Here is a 20,834-nt window from a genome sequence, read left to right as displayed (position 1 = left end):
ACCACAGAGTGCTTTGCACATGTCAGGTAATCTTGAAAACTTTCTGTCTCCGCTCACTTCAGTGCCAGGGATTCAAGTTTTGTGGAGTGGTAATTCTTCTCTGTAGCACTGAGAGTTCGGAAGGCATATGCAATTATTCTCAGTTTCCCCTCCTGTTCCTGGTAGAGTACAGCTCCAAGCCCAACTAACGATGCATCGGTGTGGAGAATGTATGGCTTAGAGTTATCAGGGAATGCCATAACTGGTTGTCTCGTTAGTAGGTCAATCAGACTACATAAAATTTCCTGATGCTCCTCAGTACTGGCTATCTTCTGATTCGAGTTGGGTAGATGGTTGTTCTTCTGGTTTCTGCGATTGGGTTTTTGTGTAGAACCCTTTTCCTTCTGTAACAGCTTGAAGAGAGGACTGGCAATTGCTGAGAAGTTTTGAATGGAGCTCCTGAAGTAGCCAATGAACCCTAGCATTTTCCCCAACTGTTGATGTTTTCTTATCTTTGAGCTAAAGGACTGGTTCAAGATCTGTAGGGTCTAACATGTCCTTCTTCAGTGACTAGTCTGCCCAAGTACCTGACCTGTGTCTGAAAGAGTACATTTACAGGTCTTTAGCTTTATCCCATGTTGCTGTAGTCTGGCCAGTACTTTCTTAAGATTCTCCAAGTGTTCTTTAAATGTACTGCCATGGATTAGCACATCATCTCAATATACAAAACAAATGTCGTTGTTCAGACCATACAGGCATCCCTCCACTCCGCTTGGGCGTTTTTTTAACCCGAACGGTATTCTCTTTCATTCATGGAGGCCCCACGGTGTCACAAATGCTGTAAGGGGTGGACTCAACTGTTCTTATTTCAGCATGAGAAAGGTGATATTTGACCCAAATGTCCGAGACTAGAGATACAGCTGAACCCGTATCCCACAGCAGTTCACTATCAATCCCGTTGAGGGTTCCATTTACAATGCCCCTTTCACCAGCTAGGTCAACAGTCTTCTCTCTCCTCTTTCGAGACTAATCGTTATTCATTGTAACCTGTCTAAGCAAGTCGGGACATTCAAGCCCATTTACATTTACTGCATGGACATCGCCCGAGGTCCCTTCTCGTCCACCAGAGGACACCTATTGGCGTTTCCCTGTTGCTTACCTGCCAAGCAACCCCTGGATAGGTGACCGGATTAACCACATTTATAACAATGACGTAACGGTCTCCTACACCATCCTGTTGACAATCGGAGCATCCCGAGGCCTCTCAAACGTTTTCGCCCTTCTCCCTGCTGTTATGTCTTGTATATTTCAGTCACTTGTGTCTTCAATAGTTGTACCTCTTCGTACAAGTTTGGGCTCTTCTCTCTTTTTACTTCAGGAATGTGTCGGTCATTCTTTGTCATCTCAACCGATGCTGTGACTGGCTTCTTCAATTGCATCTTTCTCGCCCTTTCTGCCTCGGAATGAGATGCTTGGTTTACCCTCTCTAGGAGATCTTTCTCGCAGCATGTGTTGCTGGAGAAGGCCCTCTTTACCTCCTGTTTAACTTTGGCATTCGACAACCCAGTTGACACTGCATGTTTAAACATTGACTCTACAAGGGTTTGATCATATTTAAATTTGGCGTTCTTCGGTTTGGCTTATTTTGATGCGAAGAGTACTCTCTGCTTCAGTGCCAGGGTACGGAGGACAAAATGCTGTGCCGTCTCAGTTCTACCCTGTGATATATACCACATAGCTCCTGATACAGTTCAGTAGCTCCCCGCTCCTGGGAGTGAGCCATCAGCAGACGTCTGGTAATGGGGAGGTCTAAGTCGTCCCGTCCCTCCAAAAAGTCCCAGGTGTTACAGCTCTAACTACAGCCTCTACGATTTCTTTCTCAGGATACCCTCTTTTCAGTCCACTGTCAATCTGGTGGACCAGAGACATGAATGCTAGCTTGTCACGTTGCCCAGGTACGTCCCCGATCTGTCCTTGTATCTTGAACTCTTTCTTGTATGGCAGAGCATGGTCCGTGGGAGGGTGACTTTCCTTCTCAGGGCCCGGTTGATGTGGTCACTTTTAGCTCCCCTAGATATCTTTCAAACTCTGCTTCCAAGTCCTTTGGGCTTCCGCTCATACATTTTTACCGTTTCCCTCATATCCGTTTCCGCGACATCATCGGCTGAGGTGCTTTGGCCCGTCTTCATTGTGGTCTCCACTCTCCAGGTCTAATCTATTGGTTACTTCAGTCCTGGCAGGGTCGCCAATTCGTTAAGACCCGGATATCTCAATCCCCATTGGAAGCATGGACCCAAGCACCACCCCACCAATCTACCTGTAAAACTGTGAGACGTAGAGAGGAAAAACAGCTAGCATATAGTTGTTATAACGTTAAGGCACATGTTATCAACCTCTGGGCTCCGCCCACCATACGCGCTATTGAATGCCAAAACAAACAACACAATTTTGGGTAGGGCACCGCTAATCATACCCATAACATCATGAATGAGGTCACATGGGTCAAACGTAAACAATTTCAAATGCTAATAACTCTGAAACCAAAAGTCAGAATTTATTTGTACTTGGTATTAATGTGTTGATAGAAAGCGGGTACATGGTGAGATATGTTCAAATTGATATTATGCATATATATTAGGGGCGGGGCTTAAGTTGATTTTCACTAAAATAGCTTGTAAAGACGGTAACTGAACAACGACAAGTTGGATTGAAGTCATACTCGGCACATATATGCGCCATAGTGAGTAGATGTACACTATTAATTTTGGTGCTCATCTCATGAATAATACTATTGAGGTCGGGGTCAAACGTGAAAATCTCCAAATGCTAATAATTCCGCAACCGGAAGTCAGAATTTATTCATACTTGGTATTAATGTGTTGGTAGATAGTGGGTAAATTTATCAAGTTGATATTACACATATTTATTATTGTAGTGAGTCAACGTGTGTTGAATAATGTTAGTGTCTTTATAAAACTTTGCTATGCCACATTTCTAGAGCATTTTGAATCTCAGTTCCAAATCTTTCTTGTTTTGCTACGCATGCAGTTCTGCTGAAAAAAAGTTAAAGAACATACGAGTCAATTTATGCATCATTCCAGTGGGTTTTTGTCCTGTACTGAGATATGGTAATTGCCTCATTACCAGAAAGTTGGACATGTACAATTTGATTCCTTTAATATTGAACGACTTTTTCATCTTTGCATGTTTCTAATAACATTTTTTGTTATGGATCATGAAAATGTATTACAATTCTCATTGAATATCCTCAATGAGAGAGTATTTTCATATGTGGCAGACAATAGTCTCAATACTTTTTGTATAAGTGGATTAATGAAATATATTTGCATAGCTGGGGGAACTAGCTCAATTGCTCGGGTTAAATTAGTATTACTGTTATATTATTATAAGTTGCATGTTAAAAAAAAAACACAAGCTTCTCTTTTGGATCATTTTGTGGCCCTTAATATAGCCGCATTTCCCCGGGTATCAGTTCCACGTTGGAAGGCTTTACGTTGAAATGTCCACGCATTTAGAGTGTTGTCGTACAGGCCCGCCTACTTACTGCGGGAACAGCGTGTGAACTCGGAGATCTGCTAAAGAAGCGATACTCCCTGAACGAAAAACGGAAACAAACGACATGCATGCAAGACAGTCAGCTATCATGATGTTTGTTTACATTTGAGTAATGTATGACGTAATGCACCTTTGAACGAGTGAGAGAGGCCTAGGTACGGGAGCTTCAATGCTTGCCATTTATCCACTCATTACGAGAGACAATAGAGCTGCAGCAGAAACCAAAAGGGATCCAACGTGACCAAGTATTGAGTAAGGTCTAACGAAGCAAGGGCATTGTAGCCTGCCTGTACTATAGTGCCTATGCCTAGTACTGGTAATAGTACGATCTCACTAATTAAGGTCTATGCTACTGTGTAACTGTGAGTTAGGCAAGGGTTACTATAATAAAACGTTAGGCTAATGTTAATTAGGCCATGTGTAATATTTAACTGAACGTACTCTATTTTATAGGCTGAATTGGCCTTATATAAAGGACATTGCAAGTACTGCTATAATGTGACTAATACTAGTAGTGTAGTACGAGAGGGATCTATGCAATTCCGCCATATAGGTACATACCACCATACCTTTCAGCCATAGGTTTCGATCCTTCTGCCATGGCGGCTAAGGCTTGAAACCTATGGCAGAAAGTTACATTTTAGGAATGGATTTAACCTTGGTGTAGGATTGTTTGTATCGGTGAAACTTTGTTTGAATAGCGTGGAAGGATACGTAGGTACACCATCTTCAAATGTGATGGTTCGCTAGACTGAATTTTAGCTGGATGGAGCTTTCAAAAGACAGCCTAAAACGTTTGTTTTTTTCTTCGTAGTGTTTGTTTGCTATGTTTCTATTTTCCTTTGTTAAACTCTTAGAAAATTTTTTATTAGGCGCTTCATAAATGTTATTTATTATTTATTACTATTTATTGTTTGCAGTTTGGAGTAGTTACAACTCAAAGAACTTGAGCTGCTGTGCTAATATGCCACCCAGGGTTACATTTATTGAATTAATGTTTGTGCCACCCAGTGTTACATATATTGAATTAATGTTCTCTTACATAAAGAGGACAGTATGACTGGAAAAAGCTTTGTGGAGGCATTCACTGCTAAATACCTGGAGGAGGAAGAGGAAGATGAAACAGACTTTGGTGCTGATGATGGAATTGTTATACTCTGTCCAAAATCTAAACCTGGTGGTATGTTTATTATCAAAATATGCTGGTTAAATAAAGAAAATATGAAGACAATATTTAAAAACTATCAATTCCTTTCATCAAAGTATATATGGATATGCTTTTAAAATTCTTGTTTGAGGAAAACGCTCAAGTTTACTGTACCTTTAACTATTTTCGTCTGTTCCCACTTCAGCAAATACCTTCCTAAGACAAGTCGTCCTTGATCATCAGAACATCACCTCTGCTGGTAAGGTAAAAGAAATCGCCGATAAGGTTCGAAATGTTACTGAGCTGGACCTCTCTGCTAACAGACTTGGATCCTGGAATGTGGTGAGAAAGTTCATTCTTTTTATGAAATGTAGATGACGAGGAATAATTGCAGAGATGAGATGTGTGCACCTTTAGTGACTGGAATATTACTTAATTTAAAATGATTTTCTGGTGGCAAAACAATGTGAAACTTGTATTGAAGAGAAACAAATATTTCACACTGCTAGTTGAAATCCATATCTTGACCCTAACTTGAGATATGGTTAGTAGATACAGTAGGGGCTCTGTGATATCCTGTGGGCAGATGTACTTCAAAAGCTTTTACTTCTAGCCTATGATAATCTGCCTGTTGATTTATTCGTGAAACCTGAAACATTTGGAATGTTTCCTTATCTGTGAACACTCTCTGTGCTTAGAATGTCATCGTAATGTCTCTTTTTGGTTTCGTTGATAATCGTAACCTATGCATTCATGATGGCTTGTGTGTATGTATGTGTGTATGTGTGTGTGAGTGCATTGTGATGCCCAGCTTGTAAACATGACATCTCAATACTGGAAGCTTGGGCCCACCTTTAATTTAGTGTGTAGAGGTACCACGTTGATTTAAAGAAGCCTATTGTTTTTGGCGGAGGTCAAAGGTCATTTGGGGTCATCAGAGGTCAAATCTTGAAATCCTTGTAAACATCAGGGTTCGTACGGGTGCTTGAAAACCTTGAAAATGCTTGAATTTGATTGGTCAGTTTTCAAGGCCTTGAAAGTACTTGAATTCTTATGTTTTTGGAAAATGTCATTGAAAAGTGCTTGAAATTTAACATGCTTAATGCAAATCATATTTAGTATGTAATTGTTACACAATAATTACCGTAGAATAGTCAAATTGTGACCAAAAGAAATTAAAAGTCTTAGTTGTCTAAAAATTACGAAACATTTGGTCACAAAATTCTAGGTTTAAACGTACTTTGAATAGTCACAGATAGTGATACAAGAGTTGTGACAGCGCTTGCAATTAGCGCATATTGTGCGTAATGCATCTGTGGCTCTATAATATCATGTCTTTATATACCCAGCGTACACATTGCATTAGAGGTTGCCAGAGCCGTATAAATATACGGCTCTGGAGGTTGCGTGATCTTGAACACGCTGAATTTAACAGTTTCCGCAGCGGCTTATAATTATCTGTGGACATCACCTACAGAACCGCTCACGTATAACTCCGCGTAGACGTATACTCTACGTTTATCTACGCGATTATACTTTGTTATACGTTTCTGTACTCAACTTTCTACGCGGTGTCTACGAGGTGTCTACGCCGTGTCTACGCGGCTTAGGGCTTCGCTCTAGTGCCCCTGAATAGGGATTATACGCGCGAAAAGACGTACAATCTCGTATAATCTGTAAACGTAGGGTGTTCGCAGCCGCTTTACATAACAGAGCTTCTATGGGTTAGAATAAACTGTGATGAAGAAAAGAGTCAGTAAACTCAGTATCGCACCAAGCCCAATTGATAACTTTCCAAAATGTTCAACCACAGAGTTAGCATATACTTAAGCCGATAAGACTAAGAGTAACAAAGAAAACAGCGCAACTAGGAGCACAAACTATGGATACAATCAGTGCAAAAACTTTAGCAAGGAAACTATATTAATTACGACAATGTGCCCCAGTCTTTTACTATCTATAAGAGTTGCTTCCGTTAGGCATTATATTGAATGTAGGTAACAATTCATGAGAACTAGGTAGGTCCTGGCCGATCCTACCTCTTAGCCTACATCGAAAGTTACGCCGTATACACCTCGCAAGAAAACCACGATAACCTTAAATGAAAAACCAATAGTTTGCACTTGAATATCTGACTTCCCCCAAAATGCAATGATAAGGTTTACCCCAGTACTTCTTAATACATTGAGATTCCAATTACTAGTCAAAAATATTTTCTGAAGAAAAACATATTTTTTCACAAGTATTGACGTTTAGATAAGTGCTTCCTCACAATCAACGAGCCGCCCCGAAATTCGCTCCGCTTACGTAAAACTTTTATATATATAACACGTGGAAAAACCTGAGTTTTTACACACATAATTCCCATTGACATTGGTCACGGAACATAAGTACTGTAGGTCATCGACATTCGAACTTGCCCAAGTTCATCGCACCATGGGAATGAAACAACACATTGAACATGATGACCCATTTTCCCGCCATCTGGGCGCCGAGTGTAAATTTTGGTGTAATATGCAAATCATGGTACTGTGCTGCGCGGTTAAAACTTAACCTATTGCGACAAATACAAAGCTGTTTTAGAAGTAACTTTTGTATCAAATGTAAAGTACTGTATGGTACTATAATTTATAAAAGACGGTTTTCCTCAGGTGTAAGGGAAAAGTGGGTGTTTCGGTGAACTCAATCTCTTTGTATAGTATTTGGATACTTAAAATAACCATGTACATGCAGTTTCTATTTCTCTTTAGTAAGCTCTACTTAGCATTTTTATCCTTTGTGGATCTTTATTGGAATAATTTATAGCTATTTTCAAAATTCAAAGACTGACATACTAAGAATTTAATGCTCTTTTACTGATACTGAGAATAACCTGTATCTGTCAGTATACCTTTAAAGATTTGTTCCATTCATTGTACAGTATGTATTTTTTTATTTTTTATCAGGGTGTTAAAGAATTTGTACTTGATTACTTTGTTCAGCTTTGTGTGTTCTATGCCTCTGTCTCACAGAATGTCTATTGTTAATGATAAGCATGTGCTTGAATACATAAATTTGGTGCTTGAAAAGTGATTGAAAAGTGCTTGAATTTGGTTGTGAAAAAAGTGTACGAACCCTGAAACATGTACACCCTCATGATACATTACGTCACATTCATGAAGAAAACTGCTCATGTTCCATCATCGAAACCAAAATGCATTCTTGCATTCTGATTTCTATTAAATTTCCTTTTCTAAATGATTGAAAGATTATAAAGAAAAACAAAGATGTTTTCAGCTGAATTGCCCTGATGACATGATCCATTCTACTGTTGCCAGATGCAATTTACTAATTATCACAAAGTTTGAAAAATTCATATTGTTGCCTTTCAAAATGCTATGAGAATGTTATATTTGGTCTAAAAGCTCTGAAACTTTTCAGCAGTTTTGCTAAGCAATAAAGCACAGCCACCAGGTTATCCTTGAACTGTCCCAGATGTGTTGCTTGCTTTGTTACAAATTCTCATCGAGGTGTCATTATATATTTTAGTATTTTAATTTACATATTTATATGCTTCGTTCTAGGTGGAGTCAGTTATAAAATTCATGCCACGATTGGAATTTCTCAATCTGGCTTCTGCAGAGTTAGGTAGCTGCAGTGGAGCAGATTCTATCAGATGTACAAGACTGGGAAAAGAGAGAACTGAGGTTCTAATCCTCAATGCTACTAATTTATCTTGGCCTTCTGTTCTATCGGTCCTCGCCGGCTTCCCTAGGTATGATATTTGAATAGTTTGAATTTTCTTGGCCCTTTACCTTTGAGAATATTTTGTTCGGGTAAAGGGGTATCAGATGGTGTTTGGGGAAGAAGGTCTGATTTTTCTTTGGTGGGGGGGGGGGGAGATGGTATGGATGTCCCCATACCCCCAACCTATCCCCTAACACTGTGCTTGGTCTAAGGTACTCTAGTCGTTCCCAATTTTTAAAATAAATTGTGCTACCAATCTGTCAAAGTTGCACACTGCTGAATACTATTGAAGAAGCCTAGCACACAATAAGGGGCCCTGGGAGCTTTAAATATAGCTCCACATGTATATATAGGGAACAAGGTCAGCCATCAGTCTCATGTGCATGGAGTACTTGACAACAATTACACGGCAAGTCAACTAGGTCTATGTCCATTGCCACCAAAGCAACTCTTTTTTTCTACATTCATATGGTGAAGAAATATATCCTCTCAGGTGGGTAACCCAGGGGGTGAAGGGGCAGTGCACCCTCCTTTTCAATCTCACACAGACTTTCAAATGTATTTATTAGCACAACCTTACATGTAGACCTTACTAAAGAGTAAGACCCAAAAGCATATGGTCTAATTGTGCCTCACATTGCACTATTTGTTGTATAAACTTTCATTTATTTAGAGTGGGAGGATCCTTAGACATGAATATCAGCTTCAATGATCCCAGAGCCATCCCACCCCAAGTACATGAACTCAAAATAATGTCTGACCGCATGTGATGATATCTTGAAAAAGTTTGTTTTGGTTATGAACAGAACTGTTTTTTTTTATACATATAACAGCGTTAGAGAAGTTCATCTGAGCCTCAATGAATTTTCATCCATTCCAACACCGTCTGATGGTGACCCCCGTTTTACCAGTGTCAAAAAGCTCTACTTCAACGACAACATGGTGACATCATGGTCGGAGATTGCCAAGCTGGGACAATTATTTCCAAATGTTGAAAACCTCCTCCTGGTTAACAACCCTCTCTCCGGCCTCACAGAAGACATTGGTGGCCATTTTGCCTGTCTCAAACAGCTTAGTACTTTGGACACTAAATTGTCCTCATGGGAGGATATTGACAATTTCAACCACTTTCCTAAACTTACAGAGCTTCAGTTGAGGGGAATTCCCCTCTTGAAGAAACTCAAGGAAAAGGAATCTCGTCAGCTGGTAGTTGCTAGGTTACCACATGTCACAAAATTAAATAACAGTCCCATCTCTGAACCAGAAAGAGAGGATGCTGAAAGGGCTTTCATACGGAAATTTATGGACTCAACGGAGAAACCCAAAAGGTAAATGTGATTCCTGTAAAGTTACCAGATACATCAATAAAAATATGAAACAAACACCAAGATCCCCAAACTTTGAAGTATGAATATTGTTGTAAATGCAAAATGCTACGAGGTTGTGGTTTGGGTTCTGATGTTTGCATCCATTGGGACCTATGTAGTCAAGTTAGCGTTTGTGTGTATGTTGGTACCTGCAAGTTCGTGAATGTGTGTGTATGTGACGCCCTAGGTTGAAAAACACAGTATCTCAACAAACACAAGTTGAATCCATGTCATACTTGATAGATAGATGCCCTATACTGAGTAGATGTGCCCTATTTGGTTTGGGGCTTATATGTCAATATCTCTGCAACCGTAATGTCTGATTTAGTTTATTTGTGATATGATGATCTAACTACATAATATATATATAGTCTGCACAGCAACAAATTGGCTTAGGTGTTTTGGGGGCCCAAAAAATCTCTGCACACTTTTGGGCTGGGTGGGCCCATATTTTATTTCCGCCTCAAATTATTTTATTTTCAATATGCATTTTGGGACACATTCTGTGGGCTCAGAACTTTTTGAACCATTGAGCCCAGAATTGGTGGTGTTCAATTTTGGAGGGGCAAATATATTTTTGAGTCAGTTTGTTTGAGTCAAATATTTTTTGGGGGAGGGCCCAAAACATTCAAATTGCAATAACTCTACAACCATAAATTGGATCAGAATTCTGGGTGCATTATAAGGCTGAGTGGTCCCAAATTTTATTGCCATGTAAAATGCATTTTGGGACAAATTCTTTGGGCCGGAATTAGTGGGCCCACCTTCCTTGGGGTAAATTTTGGGGGCAAAGATACTTTTGAGTCACTTTGTTGATGCCAAAGATTCTTGAGACCATCTTAGGTGCAAAATTTTATTACACTATGTCACTAAACAGACTTTGTCAAACTTGATAACTGATTCCTGGTACCTTCCTTTATATATTGCCTCATTAGTCAATATATAGTCCTCTTCATGTTGGTGAGCACAAGCTCATGAATAATACCATGTATGGTTTACCACAATATGAATTTGTGCAGACATCAGAACCACTAAACGTGTTCGTTTTCTGGTCGATTCCTTGGCGCGGAGGCAACAGGAATCTATGCGATGGTGATGGTGTGTGTGTGAGCATGTGTGTGTATGTATGTGACACTTGCTTGTAAAAAGGGTAACTCAAAAAGTTAATGGTTGAATTAACTTCATACTTGGTATGTGGATCTGTCTTACTGGTCATTTGCAGTCAACACTTTAGTGAAAGTCTGAAAATTTTGTAAAAAGATAAACACAACAAGTGCATCTTTCTTGAACTTCATACCTAGCATGTAGATGCAGCTTGGTGAGTGCAAGAATCCTATTGAAATTGGTCACATGAGGTCACATGAAGGCATCAAAGTCTGAAACTTGATTTCTCCTTCTTTTCTCTTCATATTGCTCAGAGTTATGCTTTTTCTCTCGCAGATATGAAGAACTATCATCAGTTCACAAGAATGTCCACAGACTGGCACAGGTAGATATGACCGTGGTAACCAGTGCCACCATCACCATCAAATATAAAGAGAAAACAGACACAATGACTATTTCCACAGAGCAAACTTGTAAACAATTAAAGAAAACCTTGGCGTCTCATTTTGGAGTGCGGCGCTCCAATATACGGTTACTGTACTGGAGTGCCAAGGGCGACTCTGAGATTGATGTGCTCGACCCCCGAACCACCAGTCTGAAGTGGTACAATATCCGAGATGGAGATGAAATAACCCTGGAAGAATCAGAGCCACAAGAAGTTACACGCGCTATGAACGCCAACGTATGCATTTTATTTTCATATATATCTGCTCATATTCATCTTCAATCACAGCTCTCAGATTTGTCACTCCTACATGTTATTTTTATGATTTAGGAACAAATTTAATATTTTAAATTCAAATATGTCACCATGCATGTCATCAGAATTCTTAAAATTTTACCAGAATGCTCCTTTAGACCCACTTAGGAAATATTACTTGTTCTAATACTCCATTCAGAATAGACACTAACATCCCAGACCTTATCGTATGTATAGGCAGTCATTAGCAAACCATAATCACTTCTCTCTATTTCTCTCTGACGAAGATGATGTATATACTTAGGCTGGGAAGGCTATGTATAACAGTAACATACAAGGGCGTAGGAACCGGGGGGGCTGGGGGGGCGCCAGCCCCCCCAGTGAAAAATGTGGAGGGGCGGAAGTATCATTCCGCCCCCCCGGTTCGCAAGTCAGAAAACCCCTTTTTCATATCCAAATGAGAAAAAAAATCTCATTTGGAGCACCAAATTGCATCTAAGGCCAGGTGAAAATACAAAATTAAGTTTACAAAATGGAGTGGGTGTTGAAGTGTGCTATATTGCACCAAATTGCATCTGAGGCCACCTGGAAATGCAAAAAATACCAAAGGGGAGGGGGACACCCCCTCCCCTTAGACCCCTCCCCCAGGCCGGCCATCAGTCTTCAGCCCCCCCCACTCAGAAGTACCTTCCTACGCCACTGGTAACATAAATACGGTAGCCTAATGCTTAACTCCCCAAACAATGTGACAGTTAATTGACTTATAATTGTATATATGCTAGAAACATTTAAAATCATAATACTGTGCAAGAAATTGAATCATCCATAAAGTAATACTTACTCCTTTGGCAGGATATAAAGTAAACTACAGAAGAGAAAGATTCCTGAGGTTAGCATAAACATTATTGACAATGAATCATTACTGATGGTGAAAAGTAACTGATGTGGCCAGAGACACCTAACACATATTAGTCCAACTTTAGCAAAAATAACATAAAATATGTGTTGTGTCAGCCCCTGATCTTTACATGTAACAGGCAGTATCCATCTGTTAATTGTGGAAGAATAGTGTTGTGTCAGCCCCTGTTACTTGCATATACCAGATCAGAAGTGGGGTGAGTTTCATTAAGTTAATCATGTCCAAAAGATTCTCTGAGACCACTCCAATGCCCCATTTTGTTAACACATAAATATGGTAACCCTTACCTAGCATTTTTTGGTTACCTCAAAGTTTATGAAATTTTAGTATCAAAATACAGCATTTGACATATTCTCTGAAAACATGAGAGAGTAATACCTGTATCGTGCTAATAAGTCATATTCAGGATCGCTGTGTACTTTGTGAAAGTCGTTCTTTAGAGATGGAGTATATAAGAGAGATGTTTTGTCTGTGATTCTTACAGCCCAAAACACCAAGTTTTACAACCTTTGCTGAAGCCTTCATTGCCAAGTACCTGACAGAAGGCGAGATGGCGTCTGTAGCTAGTTATACTTCTATCTTATTCATACCATCGTCATCTGAAGGGAAAGCAAGAGGAGAAGAAAAAGATAGAAAATGTCTGTACTGGGTTTTCTATCCATTTTCACTTATATTTTGTATTATTCATTGTTGCTTATTAATTTATACTTATAAAGTTGACTTTTCTCTTGAAATCCTTTCCCTGCCCCTTTTGAGATTGTATTGAATGAAACTGGGGTGTAGTCCCAGTTTACACAGTATGGCTGCTGACTGGCACTCCTAGCAATGAAATAGCCAAGGGATGGATAGCTCAGTTGGTAGAGTGCTAGGTTTTTATCCAAGAGTTCACTGGTTGGAACCCCATTCTAGCTATTCATTACTTTACCCTTTTGCCAAAGTTTAAGCAGAATGAAAGAGATTGCAATGAAATAATAAATGATACAATTCAATCATTGAAGTTATTTAGATCATTTCATTTAGATCATTACAGTTGGATAAGGCCTTATGTGTTCTGTGTATCCATGGTGATGGTTTATTGGGTCATAGTACCAAGTTTATCACACCTTTAGCTGTTACCAAGCAAATTCAAAAACAAAAGCAGCCAAATTCATTTGTTACTGAGACATTTGGTGGATTTGGGTCAAAGCAATGTTTCCTCTCAAACAGCTCAATTCATTCTTGTGGTGGTGATTTTATGATAATCATCAGCCACTGTCAATTGTATGTACATGGGAATAACAACATTGAATGAATCTTTTCAAACTTTCTATGTAGTTTAGCTTACATATCATTCCATGTTTGAACTTCAGACTGAAGTTTGTGCTTTTTCTTTTCAGCACACTATGATATGAAGCAAATTATCCTTTCTCACAAGTACTTAATTGCAGCTGGTGATTGTCAGGAAATTGCTGATAAACTTCAGGTTGTGACTGAGCTGGACGTATCACACAATGCCTTGTGTTGTTGGACTGGGGTAAGGGTGACTGATGTTGGTCCTGTTCAGAGAATAAACTCATATGCCAGTTTGTCAGGAATTTTCACATAGCTCTTGCCAAATCATTTTGAGAGAGAAGTTATCTGTAACATACATTGTTAAAAGTTTAGCCAAAAAGGCATTCTGTATATAGCATGGTGCATTGTGTGTACATTGGATTACAATTACATTGGGTTACAAAGTGTGTACATTGGGTTCAAGAAAATATTTGAATTTTGTTATTTGTCTTTTACATTTAGGTCGAGGAAATTATAAAATTTATGCCCAACTTGGTGCATTTGAACCTCACCTCTACTAATCTGAGTGTTGTCTATGCTGATGAAGAGGCAGCTCAACGAAAACAACAATTCAAGAGCATTAAAACTGCCATCCTCAGCGACACACTCTTGAAATGGCCGTATCTGCTCTCGGCTCTTTCTGGTCTACCATGGTATGTTGCAACTTGTATAAATACAGTCTATAAATACTGTCTATAAATACTGTCTATAAATACTGTCTGTATATACTGTCTATAAATACTGTCTATAAATACTGTCTATGAATACTGTCTATAAATACTGTCTATAAATACTGTTTGTAAATACTGTCTGTAAATACTGTCTATAAATACTGTCTATAAATACTGTCTATAAATACTGTCTATAAATACTGGCTATAAATACTGTCTGTAAATACTGTCTATAAATACTGGCTATAAATACTGTCTATAAATACTGTCTATAAATACTGTCTATAAATACTGTCTATAAGTAATGTCTCTGAATACTGTCTATAAATACTGTCTATAAATACTGTCTGTAAATACTGTCTATAAATACTGTCTATAAATAATGTCTATGAATACTGTCTAAAAATACTGTCTATAAATACTGTCTATAAATACTGTCTATAAATACTGTCTATAAATACTGTCTATGAATACTGTCTATAAATACTGTCTAAAAATACTGTCTATAAATACTGTCTATGAATACTGTCTATAAATACTGTCTATAAATACTGTTTGTAAATACTGTCTGTAAATACTGTCTATATATACTGTCTATAAATACTGTTTATAAATACTGTCTATAAATACTGTCTATAAATACTGTCCATAAGTAATGTCTCTGAATACTGTCTATAAATACTGTCTATAAATACTGTCTGTAAATACTGTCTATAAATACTGTCTATGAATACTGTCTGTAAATACTGTCTAAAAATACTGTCTATAAATACTGTCTATGAATACTGTCTATAAATACTGTCTATAAATACTGTCTGTAAATACTGTCTGTAAATACTGTCTGTAAATACTGGCTATAAATACTGTCTATAAATACTGTCTATAAATACTGTCTATAAATACTGTCTATAAATACTGTCTATAAGTAATGTCTCTGAATACTGTCTATAAATACTGTCTATAAATACTGTCTGTAAATACTGTCTATAAATACTGTCTATGAATACTGTCTATAAATACTGTCTATAAATACTGTCTATAAATACTGTCTATGAATACTGTCTATAAATACTGTCTATAAATACTGTCTATAAATACTGTCTATGAATACTGTCTATGAATACTGTCTATAAATAATGTCTATAAATACTGTCTGTAAATACTGTCTATAAATACTGTCTATAAATACTGTCTATAAATACTGGCTATAAATACTGGCTATAAATACTGGCTATAAATACTGGCTGTAAATACTGTCTGTAAACACTGTCTGTAAATACTGGCTATAAATACTGTCTGTAAATATACTGTCTATAAATACTGGCTATATGCCAGTAGTCCTTAAACTTTGAGGGCTACGATCCATGAAGGATGAGTCACAACGCACTAGGTCCCTAGCTACCTCTCTGAATTGATGCATGAAAACTAGCAAGGTCTATGGAAGTTTTAAAACTAAAAAATACTCCAACACTGGAAGAGCTGAGTCTTTAACCAGATCAATACCAACAGTTTGTTTGAAGGATCAATCCATATTGTCCCTTGCATATATATAGATCCCTTGCAGTCTGTAGCTTGGAGGTTTGAATTTAATTGAAGTTTGCAAGGCAGTTTTTTGCTGTTACCATAGGTACCAAGGTCAAAGAGAAGTGTCAGCATTTACAGTTTTGTTCCACTCACACCTTATGTACCAACCTTATGCTATGTGATAGTAGTGGATAATAATCATGTCAATCAAACAAATAAATTGTAGATATGTCATGAAAGGTTATATTAAGATCAAACACAGAAAGTTGCTCTTAAAGTTTTTAAATTTATTCATCTTTTTTTTTCTCCAAAATAGCCTTGAAGAGCTACATTTTGGTACTAATAACCTGGCATCCATTCCCACACCAATTGATGAAACCTGTTTCACCAGTGTCAGAAAGTTCTACCTCAACAGAAACCTGCTCTCCAAGTGGTCAGAGATTGCTACATTGGGAAAATTGTTTCCAAGCATCGAAAGTCTCCACCTAGAAAAAAACCCTCTCTCTGGCCTAACAGAGGACATTGGTAGACATTTTGCTTGTCTGAGGCAGCTCGACATCACAGACATAAACTTGTTGACTTGGGAAGAACTTGACAATCTAAACCACTTCCCGAATTTGGAAGATGTTAAGCTGCGAGGCATTCCATTATTAGAAGAGTTTGATGAAAAGGAGTCTCGGGAATTATTGATTGCTAGATTACCAAAGATTAGGAAGTTGAACAATAGCAGCATCTTCGAATTAGAAAGGGACTGCCGAACGGGCTTTCATTGAGAAGTACTCTGATATCCCTGAGAAACCAACTCGGTATGTTTCATTTCAAATTGAAAAGTTTATTGCCTTTTTGAAGATTTAATGCAAATAGTACTATCAGTATTACAGTGATTATACTAATCGCCCGTGAAGGTGAACCTGTATTTTGTGTGTGCAGTGATTGTGTAAATCGTTTGTTTCCTTTTGCTTTGTGAAAGTACCTCTGTACAAAACAGGTAGGTCCCTTTGGAATGTCAAACATGTGTAAAGTTAACAATAACTTTTAAGCACCCCCTCAAGAGCTGCTGCTGGCTGTAGTACTTTCTTGAAGGATTAAAATACGAATTCTTTAGATAATTACGCTGCTTTTACAACAGATATTTCATACTTCAATCAAGTCTGGTACTGTTCAATGCAGATGTTTTCTACACAAATGTCCGAGTCTACTATACTCTCATAGCACATTTACCCGGGGCCAGACTACTTTGCATATTAGGATTGGGACAGAAGTTGTTATTTACATAACTTTGTAACTGTAGCAGGAAGCTTAATGTGCCTTTTGCCACTGTATGCTAGTACTTTAGCTTCAAGGCATTCCTATGGAATATTCCACCAGTTAGTTGAAACCAATGTACAGTTGAGTAAAATGAAAGGGTAGCCAAGCTGCAATACCCTCGTCTGATCCAGTGCTCTGATATTTCGTAAGAGTGCTGGACTGACCAGGGACTAGAGGCCACATGTACGTACATCACAATGAAAAGCCCTGGTCTGAGAACTCAACTGTTTTGCTGTTACCATGGAAGCACCCTTTACTGAGTGTTGAGAGCGAAAGTCTAATGTGCATAATTGGAGTTCATTTGATGTTTGTGCTCAGTTGTTACGTTAGTTGTCTCTACATCTTCAGCTAAGAATATTTTGGTGGTGGCTCTGATTGGTGGATACATTGGTATGAACCCACACCTTCGCCCTCTTCCATTATTTCCTTCCCCGCCCTCTTTCCTCCAATGAAGTAGACTGTAACTTTTACATTTTCTTGTTACTTCTGTAGGTATGATGAGTTGCTAGCCATTCACCATGTAGAAGCAAACTAGATACAGTGAAACTGGAGCCAATCAGCGTCAGTGCCAGTAGGAAGAGAACAATATTAGATTTGATTGATTCCTTGTCCAATGTACCGTCGCCCTCACCCATCATTTCTTTCCCTGCCCTCTTTCCTCCAGAGAAGTGGACTGTAACTTTTACATTTTCTTGTTACTTCTGTAGGTATGATGAGTTGCTAGCCATTCACCATGTAGAAGCAAACTAGATACAGTGAAACTGGAGCCAATCAGCGTCAGTGCCAGTAGGAAGAGAACAATATTAGATTTGATTGATTCCTTGTCCAATGTACCGTCGCCCTCACCCATCATTTCTTTCCCTGCCCTCTTTCCTCCAGAGAAGTGGACTGTAACTTTTACATTTTCTTGTTACTTCTGTAGGTATGATGAGTTGCTAGCCATTCACCATGTAGAAGCAAACTAGATACAGTGAAACTGGAGCCAATCAGCGTCAGCACCAGTAGGAAGAGAACAATATAAGATTTGATGATTCCTTGTCCAATATGTACCGTCGCCTTCTTCCATCATTTCTTTCCCTGCCCTCTTTCCTCCAGAGAAGTGGACTGTAACTTTTACACTTTCTTCTAGGAAGAGAACAATATTAGATTTTATTTATAAATGATTTCTGCTCCTATCCTCAGAGAGGTTAGAAGAAATAATTTTTTGGGGATCCGTGTTAGTTATATAATCACACTACAGTGTAGGAAAGAACCAGGAGAGAGAACATATGTTGATGGTAAAATCAATATGTTGATCACATTTCATGCAGTAAATTAACTGGACAGCACTCTCTGATGACTGGATTTCTAGTTTGGAAAATTCTGAGAATAATTTGTCTTATTTGCTTTCAGCATTGCTATCAACCAGTGTGCATAAATCATACTGTACTATAGTCTTTAATAGTGCATGAAAATGTGCAGTTTCATTGAGTTTCTTGGAAATATGCAATTACATTCATTGTTAAATTATTCTTTGGATCTAAATTGGATACAAACTCATGGCAGGAAATCTATTTTGGTCAATGCCACAGAAATCAGTCTTTATCTCTGTTGTAATCATGTGTAGCTGCAGTAATTTCATTAGCTACTTTGACAGTTTGTCTTATATACATCGACAGATTGAGTTTTGTTTTAGGCATTTTCTCATTGGTATATTTTGAATGTATAATACATTTTAAGAAAACTGTTTTCCCCCAGTTAGACATTGGTTACAACTCTACATAGAAATGTTAGATTTCATCCAATTGGTGCAGTACTTACCATGTATAGATCGATATCTTAACATAATTTACAGCTGATCTTATTTGATGACTCTGACCAAATCTTGACAAAGGTTTTTAGAGTAGAAAGCAGGAGCATTGCATATACTGTCTCTTCAGAAGCTGCATATTATGAGAATATAGAACTGGTGCCATGAAATAATGCCAACTACGTTTCCTAATTAGCTTTATAGGCCGACACAGTTACATGGAGAGTTACCCCAGAGTTCAAAGATTTCTACCCTTGATTGCTTTAGCTAATCTATTTGCAACACTTCAAAATGGAAACAAGAAGAATTAAAGTTTTAACCGAATGTACGGTAATCTTGTTTTTAATATTACTATTTTAGGGGCTAGGTATTTCAATAAGATAGCCCATAACTGCCTTAATTATGATGGGGAGCTGTAAGACTGAGTTCTGAGAACATGCCCAAGGCTAATTCTCAGTGCAAAGAGCAGATCTGATACTTGAAAAGCGACTGGAAATTCATGTTACAGATGAATAATGTTCGATAATGTACCAAACATTTAATGTAATCATTGATGGACTGAGAAGGATAGAAAATATAAATCATCTAAGCAAACATCAAGATAAAGGTTCTGGATAATAATTTGTGTCTCAAGTCTATTTGATTGCCTATTGCTATACATCATAACCAACCTACTCCTCAATCTCCCCCTCTTGCCTTATCTAGCAACTATATAGCCCACAGAATTGACTCAGACCCATGCATAACTATTGACACATTATACTAGTACTATACATAATACCCCACCTTCCCATCAAACCCCCACCCCCTCCCCTTACCTGGTTACTAGCCCACAGGCAGTGGCATAGCCAGGGGGGCGCCCCCATGAATGCTTATCGCCCCCCAGTCGCCCTCCCACTGGGATTTTGGGTGTCCAAAAAAAATTACATGTGCGAAAAATATATCATTGGTCTGAATGGTCTCGAATCTCCATGATGACCATTCATGAACGACCCTTCGACCGCGGACCGGCAGTAGGCTATAGTTGCTGAAAAACCTGACGTGACATAGCGCATAGGCTGAGAAGACATCTACAGTAGTCGCACTGTACTGAAAACACATGTTAACGACCGTCGAATTATATCATTCCTGCTCTAATAAATACAGGCGCGTAGCCAAGGGGGGGGGGGTGAAGGGGGCGACTGCCCCCTCTCCCTTAAGCATATTTTTTTGTATTTTTCTATGATATCGCTAGTAATTTCAAAATAGAAAATGGTTAGATGCAACTTACAAGGCCTGGGAAGTGCCATTTCCAGCGAACTGGGAGGCATTTTCTGCAGAATTTTCTTTTACGCTTCGGGCCAACTCATGATGGTGCTACGCTTAGAGAGTTTGCATACAAGCTTCGCCCCTCCCGCCTGTCTAACTGTGTCACAATTTGTTACTAAATATCACCAAAAAACTTCACAGACTTTCACCGAAGTATTTTTTACTCTTTTCGAAATAAATTAGCTTAGACCGACCGCATCCGTAATACAATTTGGTTTGCCAATAAAAAAAAGGAAAATAGGGCTGTAGCAACCAGTAAAATATCACAAAGCGGGCGAACAGAGATGAAAGTTGCTACGCGCCTGCACTCAAGCAAATGTCCCCCACAAATTTTGAAACAAAACTGGAGTGTGTGCTGATGCTGTGGGGATCTGTTGTTGGCAGTGCTATATGGCTGTAGTTTTG

General features: G+C 38.5%; 1 protein-coding gene across 1 annotated transcript; it reads left to right on the top strand.

Annotated features, from left to right (window-relative positions):
• Positions 1 to 759: 759 nt before the first annotated feature.
• LOC139976738 (tubulin-specific chaperone cofactor E-like protein) lies at positions 760 to 19,727 on the top strand. Its single transcript, XM_071985455.1, has 11 exons — positions 760 to 3,871; positions 4,604 to 4,735; positions 4,896 to 5,044; positions 8,266 to 8,456; positions 9,262 to 9,756; positions 11,236 to 11,581; positions 13,003 to 13,156; positions 13,895 to 14,031; positions 14,292 to 14,482; positions 16,341 to 16,830; positions 18,255 to 19,727. Exons 1-10 carry the CDS (start codon positions 3,859 to 3,861, stop codon positions 16,795 to 16,797), a joined length of 2,265 nt encoding a protein of 754 aa, XP_071841556.1. The 5' UTR covers positions 760 to 3,858; the 3' UTR covers positions 16,798 to 16,830; positions 18,255 to 19,727.
• The last annotated feature ends 1,107 nt before the right edge of the window (positions 19,728 to 20,834 follow it).

Source organism: Apostichopus japonicus, chromosome 12, assembly GCF_037975245.1.
Source record: "Apostichopus japonicus isolate 1M-3 chromosome 12, ASM3797524v1, whole genome shotgun sequence".
Lineage (NCBI taxonomy): Eukaryota > Metazoa > Echinodermata > Holothuroidea > Aspidochirotida > Stichopodidae > Apostichopus > Apostichopus japonicus.
This window is presented reverse-complemented; position numbering and strand designations above follow the sequence as displayed.